The sequence below is a fragment of the Gastrolobium bilobum genome, unplaced genomic scaffold (genome assembly GCF_033153095.1).
Source record: "Gastrolobium bilobum isolate Gb01-03AN ecotype WA unplaced genomic scaffold, APGP_CSIRO_Gbil_v1 utg8584, whole genome shotgun sequence".
Classification (NCBI taxonomy): Eukaryota; Viridiplantae; Streptophyta; class Magnoliopsida; order Fabales; family Fabaceae; genus Gastrolobium; species Gastrolobium bilobum.
Genome location: NW_026897773.1, coordinates 298320 through 322730, shown reverse-complemented (window position 1 = coordinate 322730; position 24411 = coordinate 298320). Strand labels below are relative to the sequence as shown.

The 24411-nt window shown below is 33.5% G+C and overlaps 3 protein-coding genes across 3 annotated transcripts; 1 reads left to right on the top strand and 2 right to left on the bottom strand.

Annotated features, from left to right (window-relative positions):
* Positions 1-10165: 10165 nt before the first annotated feature.
* LOC133310185 (receptor-like protein kinase FERONIA) lies at positions 10166-11581 on the top strand. Its single transcript, XM_061511082.1, has one exon. The coding sequence runs from the start codon at positions 10166-10168 to the stop codon at positions 11579-11581; it is 1416 nt and encodes a 471-aa protein (XP_061367066.1).
* A 981-nt stretch (positions 11582-12562) lies between these two features.
* Positions 12563-15015, bottom strand: LOC133310184 (polcalcin Phl p 7-like). The gene is made up of 2 exons (XM_061511081.1): positions 14910-15015; positions 12563-12831 (listed from the first exon to the last, which is right to left on the bottom strand). Exons 1-2 carry the CDS (start codon positions 15013-15015, stop codon positions 12563-12565), a joined length of 375 nt encoding a protein of 124 aa, XP_061367065.1.
* On the bottom strand, positions 14381-18599 carry LOC133310183 (pentatricopeptide repeat-containing protein At4g33170-like). The gene is made up of 3 exons (XM_061511080.1): positions 16779-18599; positions 16456-16546; positions 14381-15408 (listed from the first exon to the last, which is right to left on the bottom strand). Exon 1 carries the CDS (start codon positions 18597-18599, stop codon positions 16872-16874), a length of 1728 nt encoding a protein of 575 aa, XP_061367064.1. The 3' UTR covers positions 14381-15408; positions 16456-16546; positions 16779-16871.
* Between the last annotated feature and the right edge of the window lie 5812 nt (positions 18600-24411).

The following is a 24411-nucleotide window of genomic DNA, read 5'->3' as shown; positions in this document are numbered from 1 at the left end:
GAGAGGACAATATTCAACACCAGCATCAATGATAACATCTCCAACAAACAGTGGTCTTTTGCTTCCATTTGCAATTCAAGAAAGAGAGAGAGAAGAAAATCTTTACTAGGGTTCCATAAAAGGAATCTTGTGAGGCAATTGCTAACCACATAAGAGAAAGAACTGCATGAATTACAATATAAAGTAAATAACTCATGACACCAAACATGGCAGTTCCATATTACAATACAGAAAAAGACGAAAATAGATAATAATTTATCAGACACTAGACACTGAACATATGATAGTGCCATAAAAAATATTTAAATATTAATAATGTTACCTAACCATCAAAACTCCCAAATTTGACCCCAATGCCAAGTAGAAAAATTGAATTTACCTCCAAAATTTCAATTTGAGAGTGGTCAAGCTCTCGACAAGGGAGCCAAAGAACTTGAACTGGCGCTATCTCCCAAAGCCACGTATCCAGAGCTTTCAGATGGAGTTCAAGTGATGTCTTCTCTTTATCTAATCCATTAGAAATGCTATTAACACCACTACCAGATTCTTTGCCCTTTCCACAATCAGCGGTATTGTAGCAATGTGCCCCATATCCAGACTAATATTCTGTAAAATTCAAACAAAACCCTTACTAAGATCCTCACAAATCCCTCTTTCTTGAACAAATTAAGAAAATCAAAGCAAAGTTGAAGACAAAGCCAAAGAACAAAAGCTAGAAGATGGAAAATCACCGAAGACAATAAAGAGCTCCAATGGAAGGAGATACCTAAAAAAGATAAAGAAAGCAGCAAATGCAAACGACGTCAGTGAACAGAGGCTGCGACCCGATGATTGCAAATGGTGAACTCAGATAACGCTCTTCAACCTTTAATGTTCAACCATAGACAAAGGTGATGAACCGCAAATGCAGAATAAAACGAGGATTTGAAGAAATTGTGAACTTGTTGTGTTCGAAGATTTGAAGACATCGAAGGATGAAGAAACGAAAGAAAAAACTAAAACTAAAGATTACAAAGTTTCATGTGGCCTTAGGCTTACGAACGACGAAGTTAAAGCTTAGGGGTTTTATGGGGAAAGACGTTTTTGTTTCTCTGATTTTGATACAAAATGATTATGCTTTAAGGGTAATTTTGCCACATTGGTAAACAGTGTAGTAAAATTTGGGGTACTTTCCTATTTATACCATCATTCGAATAAATGTTGCTAAATCAATGTGGTTAAATCTTGCATTTTTTGTAGTGCAGGAATCTATCTGCTCAAAGGGAATGGATTTTCCAACCCAATGTTGTACTCATTGATTAACTCATCTGAGGTTCTCACCTTGGTTTAGACCTTGGTTTGTGCATTCTGCACAAAGGGGAATGTACTATTATGTTGGCCTTGTTATGACAACCTGTTGTGATCGATGATTAACTCATCCTGAGCAACTTTTTCTTGAGATTGTAGATGAAGTTATTGGAGGCTCATTGGTATAAGAATCTATCTGTCCAAAGGAAATAGATTTTCAAACCCAGTGTTATGCTCATTGATTAACTCATCTGAGATTCTGGTCTTGGTTTAACCTTGGTTAGTGTATTCTGTCCAAAGGAGAATGTACTATTATGATGGCCTCATTATAATATCTGAACTAAATTGAATGTGTATATTGTCCTTTAGCTTATTCTAATGCATACATGTTTTGCCTTAATAATGAATTTCTATATTAGTTCCTTTAAATAGATTTGAAAACATGTTTGATTCATTTTGAAATTAATATTTTGAAATATTTATTTTAATTTTTTATATTCATAAATATTTATTTGGAATTATTTGCTCTCATTCATATTTAATTTTGTGAGCTGTTATTCGTGTTTAATTCTGTAATAAATATTTGTGTTCCTTTTTCAAAATTTTAACTAATGAAAAATTGTTACATATTATCGTGATTATAATGTTAGTATTTACTCTTCCAATTTTAGCGTAGATTTTATGTGCTTTGTCAATTAAGTTTGATTAATGAGTTAAGATATATAATTGCTGATATTGGGGATTGAAATTTATGACACAAATTGTAGTTTAGTAAATGCAATATGAATTAGGGAAACATATGCTATAAAGTTTTTCATATTATTTAAGTATGATTCTTCATAATGTTATTAGTGAATCGTCAATTTTTTTTGTTAATAAAAATTATTGTTTGCAATTATATGCCCAAAGGAAGTTATTGTATGCATCAATTTTCAAATTTGCATTGAGTTAAAATTTAAAATAATTATGTACTATGTACTTTGCCGAAATGAGAGTTTATAATATGCTAATTATTTCGTTAAAATTATTTCAGTGCCCATAATTAATATAATTACATTTTTGTAATAAATATACTTATGATATGAATGATAATAATGTCATAATAGAATTACTGATTGGATTAACAGTGTAGGCCTAACCCATAGGCCCATGATGGGAAGGAGACTAGGTTAATAAGCTTGGCTAGGTCCCCTCTCCATTCACAACATGTTAGAAAATCGTTACTCCACAACTCGCCCCATCGACAGTTGTGATCAAGGAGTGGTGTGAATTGCAGAGGAAGATCCTGGTCTTTCCATTGCAGGAGCATTAGAGGAAACAAGAATCCTTCAAGAAATCAAGAATCATGTCTTTAACAAGTAAGCCTAAATCTTTTAGTGTTCTAATTTCATATAATCTCATCTTGACATTTCTTACATGTGGATTTGAATTTGAGAAATAATCTCTTTATAAATATGCAAAGGAAGAATTACATATAAGAATTGTCCTCATCTTTACCCTCACTAATTATGATTAAATAAGTAGTATTTTTTTTTCTTTTATATTTTTATATATGCTTAGAAAAAATTAAAGCCAATAAATTCATTTGTCATGACAAGTTGAAGGACTTGATTAATGTAACAAGTTAGAATTATGGCCTTCGTAGAAGCAAATTGAAATCAACACAGCGAGTTAAACGATTTAAACATGAGTAGATGTATTCTCACGTGTTGCACAGATGTAAGTAAACTAAACTTGTTTAGCTAGTGAACAAATTGAGTTGCTCAAAAGGCACGAGACTACAATTAAGATGGCAGGAGGGGGGAAAAGGAATATGTTGTGATATGCCTTCAGCATATGGGTAAATTCAAGTCAAAAAGAAGAAGATTATTGGCTAATCCTGAGTAAAAAGGCAACGTTTATTGTTGCTTTGCTGAAATTTCAAATCCAAGATTGTTCAATTGATTTTATGCTGATTTTGTAGGAAAAGCAGACAAAAGTGGAGCCAAATGGAGACTTGCCAAAATGAAGATCCACGCTCATAGCGTGGATTTCACGCTGATGGCGTGAAGAACCAGAGACTCCCACGCTCATAGCGTGGAGTTCACGCTGATGGCGTGAAACCATTCTTTCTCCTACGCTGATAGCGTGGATGCCACGCTGATAGCGTGAAGATTCAGAGGCAGCCACGCTCTTGGCGTGGATCTGACGCTAAGAGCGCCAGATTGCAAAATCACAATCCGTGCTTCCTACAGGGTAATTTTGGAAGATGAAAAAGAAGATTATAAAAAGGAGGCTCAGCACAGAATTAGGTATTCTGAACCTAAGGAGATCGTCGTGCTTCAGAAGGAGAGCTCCGAGGAGAAATTCTTGACCATCTTTATTCTTCCATCTACATTCTTTCATTCCAAGTAACATTGAATATTGATTTATCAGCCATGACAATGGTTGGCTAAGTTTTCTTTATTGTAGTTAGGGTCACAATCCTTATGTGAACCCTTGTTACGACGGATTGGTTATTTTTACTCGTTTATATAAATTTTTTATCTTTTCCTTGTGCAAAATTTCTATTTTCTTTATTAGACTTGATAAATCTAATAGTGGATGATAGCTTGAGGGTTAGAACCCTAGATAAGAATATTGGGGTTTTTGATCTTGAAAGGGGGTAAGATAACAATTATTATGCATGCTAGGAATAGATGTATAATTAATTGCAGATGCTTTAATTATAGTGTTCATTGCTTAATTTTCATGAGGGGTTACTAAGGGATTAAGATTCCAATTGAGATTAAAGGGTTAAATTGCCAAGGGATTGAGATTTAACTAATTAATTCTAGATGATAATTATCTGAGTATTTATATAAATAAGTATTTTTAAATCAATCCAAGGTAAGAAGTGGAGATCATATGGTGAGTGCACTCTAGCTACAATTCTTTCTCTCAATTACAAAAATTTCATATATGTTTCTTTCTTAAAAGCAAAAATCTAAAAATACGTTTTATTTTAATTCTCATTATTCTCAAATCCACAACAATTTTCACAAACTATTTGAACTCTTCTATTTTTGGAAAGAATATTAATTGATATACGATCACAATCCCTATGGAGAAAGCAAGAATATTGGAGTTTTTGATCTTAAAAGCAAGAATATTGTAGCAAGAGAAATATATAACCGTAAGAAATAATATAATATAAAATTAATAATAATATCTTCACTTAACCACTTAATATTTTGGATTGAATTGTTCTTTACATTATAAAGAAGTAATTTTTTAATTAAAAATATATTTAAATTTTTATAATAAATAGATACTAAAAAAAAAAAAGTTGTTTTTGTTTTTGTGAGCTAAAAACAATAATTTTTGAGAAAAATATATTCTAAAAGAAGTCTTTTTTACGAAAAAAAACTTATCCAAAAATAGTTGTAATAAAATTGACACTCGTGAAACCAGTTTTTGACTAAGGTGCTTTTACAAAACTTACCCAACTTAAGAACTGTCACTGGCCTGTAAAATAAGCATTACGTAAAGGTTTTTTTTAATTTATTGAGCAGAGTGAAGCATGAGGCAAATTAATTAGGCCCGAGTGCCGTCAATGCATGGGCTTTATTTAGACATTAGACCCATGTAACTTGGACAAAGTTTGCTTTTGGAATCTTTCATTGGTTTCACGAAAACAATGCACTCCATGTGAATACTATATGAATTTGAAAATAAGTTAAAAATTTGAACCCAAACACTACCCGCGGAGTAGGAATGTTAAAGGAATGAGTGGAGTTTTGATTTTAAAAAGTTAAGTCTACGTTTAAATATGTCAGTCTTACTAAGCCTGTTATTTATTATGAATATAATTATCGACATGTTGCCTGACTTATTTACAAAAAATAAAAATCTGGTTTAGCCTGTTTTAAAAAAATAAGACAACAAAAGTTTATCCAAACAGAATATACAATCAACAACACTAGTAATTCTATAAATATTCTTAAATTCAATGTATATCCAAATAAGGCCAAGCTTTTAAATTGGAGCTTGAGACATTTTTTATTAAACGAGCTTTTGTACAAGTTCAAGTCTGGTTCTAACAATAAATTTTAGACATGTAAACTCAGGTCTTCACGAGCTGAGTCAAATGCCCCTAGTTCGTTTACCACCCTTATCGCTGAGTGTTACGAGTCAACACGATACAATAAGAAAAAAATAGAAATTTATTTTTGCAAAAAGCTAAAAAAATAACAAAAAATATGAATAGACAAGTAAACTCTCCAATTCCTCTAAAATGGATAAGCACTAAAAATTGAAAAAAAAAACAATATTCAACAATGTCACCAAAATATCAAGTTACTTAGCATATATTGTCAATAATCTCATAATTAATTCTAACTTACAGCCTAATAATCATAGCTAATGAGTACCTAGTTATATACACTAATACACGTGCCTAATCAATTCAAACATTTTACTTAGTTCAAAGAATTGATAACACAGATGTCCCAAAAATTATTTTTTTACAAAAATCTGTTCATAGCTTACATACGGCGACAACAGGTTTTAATAGCAGTATACATTTGCAAGCCATATTTGCTTACGATTTAAATTCAACTCAACAAAGTAGGAAATAAATTTGAGGGTTGAAAGAATCACATTTGGAAGGGGTAAGAAATATAGTAATTCTAAATCACGTCCAGAATTTTGAATTAATCTTATAGACAACTTAAAAAGTAAAATTTATGGGGACATTAAAGGATCTGATTTGTTTTAAAGAGATAATTAGAGTCCTTATAAAAATAAAAACAAATGTTATCAAAAATAAAAAAAAATAAAAAAATAAAAAAAAATCTGTCAGTATCTTGTTGCTTTTCTCATTTAATGGATGCAGATAAATTTATGCCATGCTGGTATTTCGACTTGTGTCCTCATATATATCAGAAGTGAAAATAATCTCGATTACAAAAAAGAAATTATGACAACAAAAATATATAAATAAAAGCGAGAGATAAATTGCTTAGCAAAAAAAAAAAAAAAAAAGTCAGAGTAGACAAGAGAAGAGGGAGAACACTGATCAAAATGCCACTCTTCACCAATTTTTTTATCTAAATGCCACATGAACAGTGTTATTTTTCAATCTGCCACGGAGGCAAGTTCGCTACCCGGTGTAGCGAACTCGATTCGCTGACGTGTCACATTTCTAGTGAATAACAAGTACTAAGTTAAAAAAAAAGATGTGAAGTTTGCTACATTAGGTAGTGAACTTGGTGTCCACTAGAAACGTGACACATCAGCAAACCGAGTTCGCTACACCGGGTAGCGAACTTGCCTCCGTGACAGATTGAGAAATAACAATGTTCGCGTGATATTTAGGTAAAAAAGTTGGTGAATAGTGACATTTTGGTCACTGTTCAGAGATAAGAGAGACAGCATGAGGAGGGAGGCACACAATTGAAAACCTAACTCTAGTTAAAAAAAAGGAGAAAAATATGTATCATTCTAAAGTATGTAAATTTGTGTCAATTCTGAGTAACAGAAAGAGATAGATTGTAGGAGAAATAGAGTGAACAAAAAAAATAAAAATAAAATATGAGTTACAGAGTTCTTTGTGAAAATAAATGACACAAATTGTGCCATTTAAAATAACAAACATTTTTTTCTTAAAAAATTTCGTTTTATAATACTCATGTGAAATTACTTATAAGCCCTCAATAAATACGCAAGTTGGCACACATATGCGTCAAAAAAAAAAAAATTGTCATTTTTTTAAAACCATACACAACAACTAATTGCATTTTAACATATCGTGTGCGGGTTAATTCGCGGATCATTAACCATTTTGTCACCTCTATGGTACTACGACCTACATATTCTTCTACTTCAAAATATGAAATTTCATTTTCTAAAATTGGAAAGACAAACTATTTGATCTGAACATAGTAAATGAAGCTTTGAACCCCTGGGAAGACAGACTAGTGATTCTTCCCACAATATGTCGCATTCATATTCATAAAAAGAAATCCAACTGTGTACTAAAAAAATAAAAAAAATTCCAACTTATATGTTGGTCAAAACAAGTTTAATACGTTAATTTAAGAAAAATATTTTTCTTATGTTATTGGAGATGTGTTATCTTATGTTAGTGAAACAAAATTATAAGAGAGAATCATAAATGATTGGAAAGAGAAAAATAGAGGTGAGATTCATCTTTGTTAAGTGTGTGTAGAAAAATAAGTTATCTCATGTTGAATGAGATAAATATAATCCTTAATTTAATCAACAGCCGCCCCTGACTCTACCGTGTCCATTTGTGCAAGCACTTCCGTTAACCACGAGGACGAGGGCAAAAGCCCAATATGCCGACGGGCTAAGACCTAAAAGGAAGACAACCAGGCCCAAGTACCTTGATGCATACCTGGCTTGAAGACGGACCCAGTTCCTATGAATCCTATTACTCAGAATAGTAATATTTCCTTATTAAGTCTTTTTGTTATTTTCTTTTATTTGGGATCATGTAATTTTATTTGTTGCAACAAACTCTGGTCTATGTATAGTGGTTTGAGTGACGATGAAAGCATGAATTTTTTTTTACATCTCTTTGTGTAATATTCCGGGCGTTGATGAGTGTGGGAAGTGATTGTCGGTACATAAATGAGGCATGGACAAGAAGCGGTCCCTGGCAAGCTTCCAGCGGGAGAATACATAAATGAATCGAATCAACATTCGAATAAGAGAGATCTAGAGGCTGTGCAGATATAGAAATGTATAGTTGATGATAGCTTAAAGGAATCAATAAGTATTACTTGTACTAATAAGGTACATCTACTTTTCGATAACCTATAATTTAAGAACTTCATAATTAAGCATATGGTGGGAAATAGAATTAGTAGGAATATGGTGGGAAAATGATTTTGTTGGTAGGAAAATTTAAAAAAAAATTGTTTGGTATGCCAAAATATTACCAAAAAAATTGGGTTAAATTTTTTGAATGTATGTTTAGTTGAAAGTAGAATATTAATGGAAAAATTGATTAAAAATACTAAAACACCTACTTGTTTTTTTCTTTTTCTTTTTTTACTTTTTGAAAGTGAGTTACCGTTGTGTAAAGGGTTGCATGTTTCTACCAACGTCAAATAAACAAGTTTTCATATCTCTGTAGTTCTCTCCGTCTCTCCTTTCGTTGCTCGGCAATAATCACTTAAGCACGACGACGATTTGGTTTGGACACTCAATCAACAGCCACAATGAAGGTTGGACATTACAGTGGTGTTCTTCATTTGGAGCGGTGTCGGTGACATTAGGGTTTGACTTGGAAGCTGGCACCATAAGAAACCATCAGGCATGTTAATCCAAACTTTTGTACATCCAAATCATCTTGTTTGGTTTGAGGTATTGATTCCCCACTTTTTCGTTTTAAGTTATGGTTCTGACTGTTGTGGGTGTGAAACTAATTTTTTGGGAGACAAATATCGTTAATAGGAAAATTTGATGGAACACCCAGAACAATTTGTTTAAAAAAAATAAATGCAGAGCAAGAAATTTGTTCAGAGATCTGTGGGCTACAGAATGTCATTGAGGCAGCCGAGACTACTAATAACATCCAGACAAAAACCAAACTAATGGAAGAAAAGACTCGAGCTTTGTATTTCATACAAGAAATGGGTTGGCGCCTTCATAGAAATCGTATGAAAGTTATACTAGTTCCCATGTCACCTGTCCAAGATTGCTTCCAGTTTAATCAGTTCACATGGCTTGTTGGCTTCTCCATGGACCATGATTGGTGTGCTGTGATAAAGAAACTCTTGGACATTATCTTTGCGGGTGTTGTTGATACAGGAGAGTATACCTCTGTTGAGCATGCATTGTGAGACATGGGTCTTCTACATATAGCAATAAAGAGAAATTGCAAGCCTATGGTGGAACTACTGTTGAATTTGTGCCAGTTAAAGCTTCAGATGGTGGAGACAGTGAAGAGAAGCAAGCTAACATGAGGGTACTTTTGTCTGATGTTGGTTGCCCTACTTGCCATTTACCCAGTGAAATACGAAATACCACCTCCATATATGTTGTCTTTCTCAACAGTGACAACACTTCATTTTTTAGGTGTATTTCTGAAACGCTATGCAAATATGAAAGCTGGGGAAATTTTTGGTTTCTCTCTACCAAATGAGGACAAGGTACTTTCCCAAAGTCAGATGCATGGACATATATTTAAAAACTCTGAACCAAACGCCCCCAAAAGGAAAAGCTAATGAGAAAAGGTGAGTTCTGGAAGAGTAATATGGGATCCAGTTACAAAAAAATAGCTAATGAGAAAAAGTGAGTTCTGGAAGAGTGATAGGGGATCCAGCTACAAAAAAAAAAACTTGTTTTAATAAATAATGGTAGTTCACTTGTTAGCGCACGAGAGCTGGAGAGATAGAGTGAAAGTGAGAATATGTGTTTGATTCTTTTCAGTATCATTTTAGAAAGAGTTTAAAGTTGTAATATTAGATCCGCCCCGAACAAGATTGATTATGTGATTTATCCAAAAAATAAAATAAAATTGTTTTATATAATAATTAAGGGGTTTGCATTTATCATGTAACGTGACACCAAAATTTTTTCAACACATACAACATTTTGTGGGGCCTGCATTTATGAAAAAAAAAAACTAAGACACGGAAAACGAATCTCTATATCATGACATAATTACTTTTCCTACCACATAACTCTTATAAAACCCAATAATTAATTAGAAAACTATAACTATGAACTCCACGTCACGCTGGTATATATAAAAAGCAGTTTCCTTGGTTTTGCACAAAAGGCAATCATACGCGTGAGAACGAAGAAAATAGGAATGATCAAAGAAAAAGCCTCAGAGAAAAGAATGAAAAAGCAACTACTAAACCATAGTTACCCTTAAGTAACGATGCCTTCTTTGCTGCAACAAGCACCAATGGCGAACCTCAAAACCCACTGTGTCTCTTTCCTGATTCTACTATCACTCCAACACTTCTTCCCTCTCCACGTTACCTCCCACAATCCCTCACCAACACCTACATCAACCAAAGAGCCATTCAAAACATCAAAGAAAAACACAACAATTCCCATTATAGCTTCCGTCGCAGCTACAACATCCTTCGTTGCATTATTCATCATCGGATTCTTAATCTTCCGGTGTCGAAGAAGAGCTTCGTCAAGAGACAGAAACCCGCCAGAACACTCAAACACGTGTCGCCACTTTTCTATCGCTGAGATAAGAGCTGCCACCAACAACTTTAACGACGGTTTAATCGTAGGCAATGGAGGATTCGGGAACGTGTACAAAGGACACATTGACAAGTGTCACAAACCGGTTGCTATAAAACGGCTCAAACCGGGTTCAGATCAAGGTGCACACGAGTTCCAAACCGAGATAAGGATGCTCTCGCATTTTCGCCACCCTCACTTGGTCTCTCTCATAGGTTATTGCAACGACGGCGCAGAAATGATCATCGTCTACGACTTCATGGCGCGTGGGACCCTCCGCGACCACCTCTATGGCTCAGGCAACCGCCATCACCACCCACTATCGTGGAACCAGCGACTCGATATCTGCCTCGCGGCGGCGCGTGGGCTTAACTTTCTCCACGCCGGAGTGAACAAGCAGAGCGTGATCCACCGGGACGTGAAGAGCACCAACATCCTGTTGGACGAGGATTGGGTCGCTAAGGTTTCGGATTTCGGGTTGTCTAAGGTTGGGCCCAACATGTCCCACGTGACAACTGACGTGAAGGGTAGTTTCGGGTATTTGGACCCTGAGTACTACATGAGTCTTTGGTTGACTCAGAAATCTGACGTGTACTCTTTCGGTGTGGTTTTGCTTGAGGTATTGTGTGGGAGGCCACCCATCAAAACTAGGGTGGACAAGCACCTGGAATACTTGGTGGCATGGTTTATCAAGTGTTGTAGTGAAGGGAAAGTTGATCAGACGGTGGATCCAGCTTTGAGGGGAACCATCAGGCCCAAGTGTTTGAAGAAATTTGTTGAGATTGCATTGAGTTGTTTGCATGATCATGGGAAGGAACGGCCTTTGATGAGAGATGTGGTTAAGGGGTTAGAGCATGCATTGAATCTTCAACATTGTTGGGGCCAAAGTGGGGCCCTTGTTCAAGGAAAGGGAAAAAGTGAGGAGATAGCTATGAGCTTGACCAAAGTTGTGGGTCATGAGGATTTTGATGAGAAACTTGGGAGGGTACTGAATGAGTCTACAAGTGGCAAGGCTAAAACAACATGCGTTGAGGAAGAGCAAGCTTTGGTGCATGGGGTGTTGTTACAAGAGAACGGTAATGATCCTCAATCATAGCTTGTAATAGTAATTGAAAAACCTTTGTACTAAAAACACGTATATATGTCAAAGTCACTAAAAAGAAGATTAGACTAGTTAGGCGCGTTTTCCTCGGTTATGGTAAAATATCATAAAAGCTGTAAGTATCTTTATTTCTGCGTATTAAAAATGTTATGAATAGCTTGTAATAATAATTAAAAAAAAACTAGTGCTAAGAGAAAGTATATCAAAGTCGCAGATTTTTTTATTTTATTTTTAAGTATGTGCGTCACCTTTCCTTGGTAATTAACTTTAGGAAAAAAAAAATAAAAATTCCAAGACTGTTGTTGTGTGTTTAATTAAATGATGAAGAATCCTAAAAAGTTGAAAGTGGGGCAATGGTATGTTGATTTTTGTGTACTAAAAATGTTGTGTATAGGATCATGATAAGGCCAAGAAAAGATTACAGCTTTTTCTTTCTTTTGTCGTGGAACATCTTTTCATCTTGCTTCAAAGCGATGAAGAGATGGAACGAAAAGAAAAGAGTTATCTAGCTGGTGTAGGGTAATCAGAGAGGGGGAAAATGATCAAAGTAATAAATTGTATAGGCAAAATATTTTATCCATATATAGAAAGAAACAAAGCATCTCAGATTGGACAATATTTTGCTGCAGCAATGAAAAAACATTTTAGTTTTGAGGTAGAGGAGCGTAATGATAATTTCTCTTTTACGATAATTATAGTTCACAACATGCATGCAAATTGTAATTATATATGGTTAAAATTAAAAGTTACTTAAAGCTCACACAATTATATGACTTTTTGTTTCAATATTAATCATACATATATGATAAAATACTTCTCACTTAATATGATGGTGATCGACATGAAGGACACTACCCTCTGTTAACAACCAAAGGAAGTCCCACATAATAATACACCGAAACAGTTCTTGAATAACAAAAAAGGAAAATGATTTGATGAAAATAAAAAATAAAAAATTAAAGAATAATAGAAAGATTACAGTTTCTTCAAAACTTCAGCCATCAAGCTAGTGTTATTTTTTTGAAATTCAATTAACTCTTCAAGTGTAATAAAGCCATCACCGTCTTTATCAATCTCTGCCATTCGAAGCTGAACTTCCTCCTGCGAAGTTAAGCCTAGCACTTTGAGAGCATCTGCAAGCTCAGACAACGAGATCTTGCCATCGCCATTCACATCAAAGCGCCTGAAAACACGCTCGCATTCAGCTCTATTAGCCATAGTACCTTTAAATTTCTTAATGATCTCTGAAGAAATTGAATGTGAATTAAGGATATTGAATGAGTGAGATGTTTAAGATGTCGAAAACAAAAGGTGGCCCCTAGAGACTCGGTCTTTGTTGCTTGATAATCGGATCACCTATGGAGTTCACGAGCATCTAAGCCAAATTTTATACATGCAAAAATAAAAAAGGTATATTATAAAAAGTATGTTGAAATATGTATTTTTCTTATTTTATTTTCCTGACAAAAGTGGTGTAAAAATAGTAAATTTTTTTTTATGTATTTATATTATTTTTGGGTTATATATTAATTTGTTAATTCGTTAAGATATATGGCCTTTACAATTTTATATATTATGAGGGATCTTTTGATTCTGATTTAAAACTAAGAATTCTTATTTTTTATTTCAGCTGTTGATTTTTATTCATTTAATGATTATAGTTTATTAAATTATATTAATTAATTATTTATTAATTCTAAATAAATTACAATTATTACATGAACGGAAATCAATGACTCAAATAAGGAATAAAAGTTCTTAGTGTTTTATGGGAGTTAAAAAATTTCCCCTCTTTATATATAAAACATGGTTGTAGCCACACAAAATAATATTTCCCTTTTTTATATAGTCATATAAAACTAAAATTGGCTAATTATTCAGAGCTGTGTGAAAGCAAGTTCAGGTATCTCGGGTAATAATTAGCTATAGAAAGCCAAAGAAAGATTGATACAAGAAATCAAAAATGGTCACACAAATACCTGCCAGACAAATTGACAAAACTTTAGCATGAATGCTCGTCAACTTTATTTGGTGGATTCTTTTTCCGATTAGAATCAAACATTAATTCGTGTTAACATTAAAGTTGAAGCAAAAAGGTGTGTCGGATCCACCAATTCTTTCTTTTCTTTTCTTTTTGATTTTTAATCTCAATGTTGGGAGAAAATGAGCAGAAAAAAAAAAAGCACAGGTGCTACAATTTCAAAATTACCCTCACTTAAAAAATATACACTTCATTTAAACTTTTATACATGTGGATTAAATCCCTATACACAATCTTGCAATATGCATATATTTTATTTTAAACTTAGAGTAATTTTTTCTTCTTAAATATGGATCATAAAGAAAAAAAGTACAAAATACGTACATTATCGGGCCACCATTTTCAGATGTAAATTCTTAATCTTCTGGGTTATAACGAATTTAAAGGGAAAACTTTTTTAATACGAGCTGTAAGAAAATAAATGCGTTTTCCTTATACACGAATTGGAATTTCTGCACAAAACAATAAGCTATTGCATTGCGCGTTCGTACTAAAAAAATAAAAATCCATACCAGATCCACTAGATGTTCAACTAAAATTGAAAGCAATTGTTACAAATAAAATAAAATTGAAAGCAATGTGCGGGAATTGTCTTAGCTTCAATTTTTTTCCTCCTCCAGTTGACTTTGTTTATGCAGAAGTAATAAAAAAAAAAGTTCTAATATTCATTGATAGATAATTTCTTAATACAATTAATGTGTATCACAACACATAATCTTCTTGTACCAACATTCGAAGAATTGAATATGAATTAAGAACCTTGACGGGTTAAAATAGCCAATAACAAGGTCATGTACTCGCTGGCATTGGCACCCTCTGCCATTGTCTAGAAAATAAGATAGAAGCGTGAGGCAACAAGAAAAGCAAATGAATAATAAAATAATAAAAGGAAATAAGAATGGAAGAAAGAATTATGAAAGCAAGATTATGTGATTCCGGGGAGATCTTGTTGGATGCTTCCTTCACAATTTGAGAATCGCGAAATGATGTCATCACCATTGTTCTTGACATGCGGTGTGGGCCTTTGTATGACCACCTCCGTTACAGAAAAAATCGTCCCTATCATTAAATATTCTCCTAATACTTCTATACGACTGTCTCCCACTATTGCTCATATACATTACCCCGACACTCACAAGAACCACCAATAACTATTTTTGCATCACCACAAATGTTCTACAAAGACTATAACATTACACAACTGTCTATATATGCAAAATTGATGCCCTTGAGGTGTGGACTCTCTACTTCGGCATTACTCCATCTCTAACAAACACTAACTTGTGCCTCGAAGATCTTGCAGGTGAACATCATCACCTAATTTCCCATCATAATACACGGTGGAGCATCCACCTAAGCACCTAAGACCGAACACAAGGGAGGTCATGTTCCACAATATTCGGCCACTTGTTTGGTTCTTTAGTATTTTTTTTAATAATGATGCATGTCCACGTAAAGCAATCTGAAGCCATGGAGAGAAACATCTTTATCTACGTCACAGTCACTCTTCTACGTACCAAATCAAACCCAAATTGGTAAATATGTACAAAATTAACCCCATCTACATACACTTTATAAAGTTATACCTATACAGTCAAAAACCCATATTCATATGCTTCAACCGCCTTAGAGGTTGGGAGAAGATTGAACCAAGCAAGCAACTCCACTTGTGCTGACAACTTACAGCACTGCTTGGTTAAAATTGTAAGCGCCCATCAAGTCAGACTGAGCCCAGTTTGCCCCACTGAAATTTCATCACTGCTCAACTGACACGCCCATCCTGCAAGAATAGAAAATTCAACTTGCTGAAAATTTTGACCATTTGAACTTGCTACCATCTTCTCAATATGCTGCTGCCCACCATGCATTTAATTTTTCCTGCTTCAATGTGTGTTTTTTATTTTATTCAAGCAATTCACCTAAGAGGACGAGCTTCGTAAAATTGTTCTTTTGTGATTGAAAGGTCATGGGTTCGAATTCGGGAAACAATCTCTTTGCAATTATGCAAGGTAAGGCTACATATAAGGGTTGTCTTCATCCCACCCTCGCTAGTTCGGGTTTAATGGGGAGTGGGGTTCATTTTTCAAGCAATTCGCCTATAAAAAGTACCTCTTGAATTCTGTCTTTCAACTGTGAAATGACAAAGAATTAGAACATTTTCTCTTCCCTGTGTTGTGTGACTAATTATAAATTTATTATATATGTCAAACGTCCCTCAAACTATTCTTAATCATCAATGAAGTATCAAATATGTGGTTATCCCCGCAAGGAGAAGTCAGGGACGAGAATGAAAAGTGTTGGGGCAAGAGATTGGGAGTGCATACAAGAGAGAATTAAGAGAAGCCGTCAGGTTAGTTAGGGAAGTTAGAAAGACGGTTAGTTAATTAGGATGGCAATTAGGTAATTAGGTATAGCAGATAGGCATTTGAGAATTTAGAAGTTAAAATTCTGAAAGAGGTAACTCTTTGTGAAGGGGAAACCCTTGGGTGACTTCTCTCCTTAGTTCTGTATGTGTTTCAGCCTTCAATAAGAATTGTCCCTTTTTCTTTCTATCTTCTATACATTTATCGGTTCTTATTTGCTGGTTCGTAACATTTTCCTTCAACTTTCTTTCATTAATTGCAATTGAACTTTTCGTTATGAATGCAGTGAGACAAAAGCTACAAGAAACTTCGCATATGTATAATAGTTTTTTCTTAGTAGGACTATGAACTCTGCATAGCCCTATGTAATATATTTTTCAATCAAGAAATAGAACAAGATGGGTTTAAATAGCATGTGGTATACAAGCAATCTTTTAGATAAAAGAGGCAGAAAGTGTACTCACCTAGTCATCTCAACAGTTTCCAAATGTTATTCAAGCATCATATCACAGGTAGTTTAAGTGGAATACCAGCTAGCCTCCTTAACTGCATCTCCTGCGAAGACCATACAAATAAAACAACAAACTAAATTTGCGAATCCCACACATCTCCTTGTATGTAAGAGAATTTTGAAAACTAAAACTTTCAAATTCACGGATCACCTATCAGTCTATCACTAGAAAGGTTGTCATGACATATGTTAAACTTGATTTAACTCAAGACAGGTCAAAATGCAAACCAAAGCATGAAACCAAAATACATAAGCAACAGTAAGAACAAGACTCACCATTACTAGGAAAAACCAGTTTTCTTTCTCAGCATCATTTGCCATTAGAAACAGGCCTCAAACATGTTTATAATCATTACTCATTAGTATATGCTACCATATATCTCCACAAGTACAATTACCATTCAGAAATCTGTGGTATCTGTTGACGTCCCTCACAATAATTTCCCTTTCTAAAACTCTTGTGATATACTTAAAAGCCTCGTGACAATCTTTACAAATCCTCAAATTCTTCACAATCCTCAATGGCTTCCCCGGTGGTGCAGATCCACATAACACTCCAAATGCAACAGCCAACTTCTCACTATGATACCAAAGAGCCTCCTTTCTCTTTTCTTCCCCAACATTATGCAACAACTCATCCCAAATAGGAGCATATCCTAATTTCTCAATATCCCCCATGAGCTCTGCCAACTTTTGGTAAATTTCCACTGACCTCTCATGCTTCCAATCTCCCGCCACAAAAACATGAACTTTTCCCTGCACTTCAATCCAACTCCTCCCGCCATTTTTCTTCACCCTCCTATCTTTCATCATCTTCCTCAATTCTGCAACATCATCCCACCTTCCAGCAGCTGATAACACATTTGCAACAATAACATAAGCGGAATCATCATGCGGCTCTAGTTCCAACACCCTCCTAGCCATAGCCCAAGCTTTGTCAGCTGCACCGTGATATGCACAGGATGATAGCAAAGCTCGCCAAACTGCTGCATCTGGCTCAAATGGCATTGTCAATGCTATCCTCTCTGCACGCTCAAATTGTCCAGCACGGGCCATTGCACCCACCAAACATGTGTAATGCTCTAGAGTTGGTTCCAAACCATAATCTACCTTAATCCTTGTCAACCACTGCTCAATTTGAAGAAACATCCCAGCATTATACAGTGATGTCAGGATTGCCAAAAAACTATACTTATCAGGCATTAGTCCACAAGCTTCCATTGAATCAAACAGTTCAACAGTAGATTGATGATCCGCGTGCTGTGCGTAACCAGCCATCATTGCATTCCAACCCACTAGATTCATATCCGACAAATTATCCTGAAAAACCTGTCTTGCATCGTTAACAATACCTGCTTTACAATACCCATCAACGAGAGCAGTACCCACCACCACATGCGAATCAAGCCCAGCAGCAACTGAATGTGCGTGTATCATTCTACACTGCTCCAATGCTGCAAGCTCCGCAGTAGCACGCAGACCCCCTGAAACGCTATGCACGGTAGACATAAAACCATGGCATCTCATGTCAGCAAAGACCATTAACGCATCTATACACCGCGAATTCTGAGCAAGACCCACGATCATGGCTGAATAACAAACATCGTCTCTGTGTGGAATTTCGTCGAACACTTTGCGTGCAAGGTGGGGCAAGCGGCATTTGGCGTACAAACTAAGGAGGGCAGAGGCCGTAAAAGGGTGGTGGGACAAGGCAAGCTTGAAGGAGAGAGAGTGGAGAGTGAGTCCAAAGGAGAGACAAGAAAGGGAGGCGCAGGTTCTGAAGAGGGATGCGAGGGTTCGATGGTTGGGGAGTGTGGGGTGGCGAAGCATAGAGAGGAAGTGTTGGAGTGAGAGAAGGGTGTCGGAGTGAGCGGAGATGAGTGCGGTCCATGAGACAACGTTGGGAGAAGTGATTCGGTGGAAGACCTCAAGAGCATATGATGAGAGGTTGGATTTGGAGTACTGTGTTATGAGGTTGTTGAACACTGCGCGGTCAGTTTCTGCCGATTTTATGGCTTGTGCGTGTATCCTCCGGGGATCGGAGTTGAGCGGAAGGTGCGGCAGCGCTGGTGCTGCTGTGTTGAGCCCCCCCTCCATGTTGGGGAATTAACCAGATGCCATCGCTATGCCTATAAAGCACAATTGTATGTATTTTTTTTTTAAAAAAAACACAATTGTATGTTAGTACAACTACAAATGATTACTCTAGAGAACATTGATCAAAATGCAGCAAACTTTTGACAAAAAAAAATTTATTGAAATGTCACGTGAATAGCATTTTTTTACTATAATGTCACGTAAACATAATTTGTTACGACCAGAAACAAATTATGATCGCCAATGATTTTATGACACGTGGTACACTTTCGTAAGAAAAAGCTGACGTGTCAGAATTCGCTATCAGTGAAAGCGAATTATGACACGTGGCAGTTTGATAAACATTTGGATAATTTTTTTGACAAAACTTGATATTTTGATCACTTTTCCTTATTCTAGTGTGTTTTATTTTTGAGAAAAGTTTAAAAACCCTTTTCTTATTGCTTTCAATCACTAATATATATATATATATATATATATATATATATATATATATATATATATATATGGGAAAAGTGTGTATAATTTTGAAGGATGTAAAGTTGTGTCATTTTAAGAGAGAGAAAGAGATAGATAAAGGAGGAGAGAGAGTTGACAAAAAAAATAAAGTTGTGGGTCCCACCTCTTTGTGAGAGTGAAAGGATGTAAGTTGTGTAATTTAAATGTATAGACACTTTTCCCTATATATATATACGAGTTTACTTTTTCTACTATTACTGTAGATAAGTTATCTGCAGTAAACCTCATACGACGTCAATTTTGGGCAGAAATCATAGTATTTTTGTAATTTTAATTTATTCCAAGTTATTATCGTCTTTATAATTATAATTTTTTAATCTTCCAATCCCAAAATGATGTCTTTTTGAGAGTAAATATAGATAACTTAACTGCAGTAACTGCAGAAATATTTTTCCACACATGGGTCCACTCTTTCTGCAGTTACTGCAGATAAGTTATCTGCAGTAAGCCAAATACGACGTCGTTTTGGGGCGGAAATCATGTTATTTTTATAATTTTAATTTATGTCAGGGTTATTATAATCTTTATAATTATAATTTTTTAAATTTCAATCCCAAAACGATGTTATTTTGGGAGTACATGCAGATAACTTATCTGCAGTAACTGCAGAAATATTTTTCTGTATATATATATATATATATATATATATATATATATATATATATATGGATTTAATGTTTCTCCAGTGAAAGTAGATAAGTTATCCACATTCATTCCAAAAACGACGTTGTTTTGGGTTAGAAAATTAAAAAATTATAATGAGAAAGACTACTACAACCATGAAATAAATTATAATTAGAAAAATACCCAAAACGACGTCGTTTTGAGCTCAATGTAGATAACTTATCTACATTGACTGTAGAAAAAATGAACCCTACATATATATATATATATATCTATATCTATATATATACAGAAAAATATTTCTGCAGTTACTACAGATAAGTTATCTACTCTCAAAACGACGTCGTTTTGGAATTCAAATATTAAAAAATAATTATAAAGACTATAATAACCCTAAAATAAATTAAAATTATAAAAACACCATGATTTTCGCCTCAAAATGACGTCGTATTGGGCTTATTGCAGATAACTTATCTGCAGTAACTGCAGAAAAAATGAACCTATATATATATATATGGGAAAAATATTTCTGCAGCTAATGCAGATAAGTTATCTGCAGTTATTCCCAAAATGACGTCGTTTTGGTATTGAAATCTTAAAAAATTATAAATATAAAGACTAAACCCTGAAATAAATTAAAATTACAAAAATATCATGATTTCCGCCCCAAAACGACGTCGTATTGGGCTTATTGCAGATAACTTATCTGCAGTAATAGCAGAAAAAGCGAACCCTATATATATAGGGGTTTACATTTCTACAGCTGCTGTATGTGCAGCAATCAAATACTAGCCGTATATATACTTGAAAACATTAAATGCGAAAAAGCATAACCATACAAAGGATGAAAGTATTAAATGTGATGAATCATAACCATACACTTGTCGTTGCTGTACGTAAAGCGGCTGGAGAAATAATTTTACCATATATATATGGGTAAAGGATTTTTCAAGTCAATGGAGATAAGTTATCTCCGGTCCAATGAATCCAAAATGACGTCGTTTTGGGACAGAAATCAAGGTATTTTTATAATTCTAATATGTTGCATGGTTATATTAGTCTTTATCATTATAGTTTTTTAATCTTATAACAAAAAACGATGTCGTTTTGAGCTTGCTGGAGATAACTTCACATACAGTGACCAGAGAAGTATTTTTCCCTATATATATATATATGGAAAAAAATTTCTCCAGTATCTTGAGATAAGTTTATCTTCGGCCACCCCAAAATTATGTTATTTTGTTTATTTATTTCCTTATAATAATTGATTCACATTTGAATGATTATGATTCCTTTTTTCTCTCTCTTCCTTTATTACCATTGATCCATCTTTGTACGGTTATGATTTGGTAGCCGGAGATGAAATTATATCCGGCAGCTTGAGAAATGATAAGCCTTATGTATATATATAAATAGGGCTTTACTTATCTCATGTTGCAGGAGAGAAGCTATCTTATGTTGTGAGATAAAATAAGTGGGCCCCACCAATTTTTAAAAAAAGAAAAGAAAAAAAGTGAGGCACATCTTTTTATGTGAGTGTAACATGAGAGATAAATATTATGTAATATAAGAGTATAATTTCCCATATATATATATATATGTGAGGTTTACATTTCTGCAGCTGCGGTACGTGCAGCAATCAAATACTTGACATATATATACTTAAAAGCTTTAAATGCGGGGAATCATAACCATACAAAGGATGAAAGCATTAAATGTGGGGAATCATAACCATACACCTGTCATTTTTGTACGTAAAGCGGCTGCAGAAATAATTTTATCTATATTATATATATATGTATATATATATTTAAATCACTTAATTTTTGTGGTTTTTTTTATCCACATCTGTTTAACATCGTTAGAACATTAATTAAATATATTTATTCTACTATTCTTAGAAGAAGAAAGTAAAATGATAAAAAAGAAAAATAATACAAAATATTTTAAAAAACAAAAAACACTTAATAAAATAATAAAAGAAAAAATAATAAAAAATAAAAATGTGTCTAAATAAAAAAAAATAGAATAAGAAAAAAATAGAAGAAAAAGAAATCATAGTTATGAATTTTCAATATATTTGTTTATATTTTTTTCTATTTTTTTTGTGCTTGGTCTATTTATTCTTTCTATTTAGATATGTTTGATTTTTTATATCTCTATTTTACTCTCTCTTTCTCTCTATCTCTTACAAAAATCTTTAGTAGATGGGGTGGCACAAGACTAAAAAAGATGGAAAAAAATAGACCAAAAAATGTAAATAAAAAAAGACTAAACATATCTAAATAAAAAAGAATAAAATAGACTAAAGACAAAAAAAGAAAAAGAAAACTAAATATATTGGAAACTCAGGCCCCCCCTGACATCAACCAGTTAAAAATGAGCCAGCTGTTACCTCCCTGTTTTTTAAAGTGGGCTAAAAAACTCGATCCGCCTCGCCAGCCCAAACATGTTTTATACCGTCCCACTTCGCCGACCCGAACATGTTTTACACTGACCCGCCCTACTCTTCCCTGTCATCAACCTGCAAAAAAACGAGCCAATTTGCCACGTCTCGCTTTTGAGAATGGGTTATAAAACTTAGCCCACCTATGTTGGCGGGCAGGACGGGTCGCCCCGCCTTGTCGAGCCCGTTTTGCCGGCTTTACTCATAACTGTGATTTCTTTTGTATCTTATTTTTTTTATCTTGATTTTTTCTTCTAGTTTTTGTCTTCATTATATATATTTTTCATTTGGACTATTTTTATTTTTTTTAATTTTATTTTATTTTGTAACTGTTGTAATTTTTAATATATTTGTTATTATTTTTCTTATATTTTTTTTGGATAAACCACATGTATCCTCCACGAGAGGCAATCCTATTCAAAGCAGATCCAGAATTAAATCTTTAAACCCTTCTCAAAGACGACACTATAGATGATTGAACACATGTTCTCATTCTCACCTGCTAAGTTCCTATGTGCCAATATAGCTAAATTTTTTTTTTATACATTTTTTTTATGGACACATTTTTTTTTTACTATTTTGATCTTTTAGTCTTTTGTTATTTATTTTTCTAGTAATTTTTTTTAGTCTTTTTATTAAATATTCGAAGTTTTCATAACATTTGATTTTATTTTTCTTTTTTCTAATCACTTTATTTTTTCCTAAAAAAGATAGAATATGTATACTTTGTTAATTTTCTAACAGAGTTAAGGAGGGGCGTGGATAAAAAAATCGCTGGGTTAAGTGATTAAAAAAAAAGCATGGTGATGTAAATGATTCAAAGGAGTACCATAGTGTTTTTGTTGTTGAACTTTTTCCTTTATTTTTTATTATTTATTATTCTTTTTCATTTAAATTCATATTTTATTCATTAAAATTTAGATTAATTTACTTATTTTGTGTCCATGAACGTTTTAAAAAAATCATGAAGAACATAAGTGATTTAAAAACACACACACAAAGATGTAAGGGATAAGAGAGTAAATCTTTTGGGTTTTTTTAGCCTTTCTCTTATAATAATTAAAAAGATAAAAAAAAATTATTCAATTTTGTGAGGAATGATTGGAAATAAAAAAGTTAATGAAATGTATATTCATTACAAATAACGGGGTTTAATGTCTCCTGAGAAATAAAATTTGGGATGAATATCATTATATTTTTGGGTACTCTAGCAATACATTTAAATTAGGTAAAAAAAATTAAGTTTATTTTTAAGTAAACTGTTTTTTTTTATTAGGTGCAATGTTTTATTGCAATCGTTTGTTGGTTTTAAATATCAACTTTTTTATACAATTTTTAAATCAAGAGCTGTTGGTGTAGTGACTTTCAGATTAGACTCCAAGATTTTTTTGTTTTTGTTTTTTTTGTTTTTGTAAATAGACTCCAAGATTTTACTGTTTAGTGGATTCGATTTATAAAAGTCACAATTAATGGAAAGGGTGGAGAGAGTCAAGTTGAAAACCGGATTATCAAAGAAAAATATCAATTTTTAATTCATTAAAAATAAATAGATAAAATTAAAATTAAAAACTAAATTATTATGATAATTAACGTATAAAGGTCTTAGATCATGCCATTTTTTCTTTACCATCAATCTATTATTATAAATAGGGGAATGATCTGTTTACAAACTTTTGTTTATAAATTACACTAAGTATGACCGATCATACACTCTTGATTGAAGTATGACCGGTCATATTTAGTGTAATTTGTAAGAGTTTGTAAATATAACATTCTCATTATAAATATAATATATTCAAATACAACAACAAACATAGAAGACACACGTAGCTGATGTTTAAAATATAGCTTGGTAAATTTTGTCAAATCCAAATTTTGGAAAATGCATATTATAGTAAACATTGAATTTCAAAACATCTCTGTTTTTATCTTTTTTATATGAAAATTTGTGAGTATCAAAGATGATTCCATCTTAACAAGACTTATTCATACTTACGTAACTTACAATTAAGACCAATAAGTATAGAGCTTGGTGCCTTTTTTTATTTTCAATTGATAATGCTTCTAAACGTGAATTTTAATTTTCTCATTAATCGTCAACATCATCAAATTCAATCGTGGCAAATGAAAGCAACAGAGATTATAGTGACTCGTTGGGAATTATAAAAGTTTAGAGCTAATGATCGATGCAAGAAGAAGAATTCAATAATTGAAACCCAATAT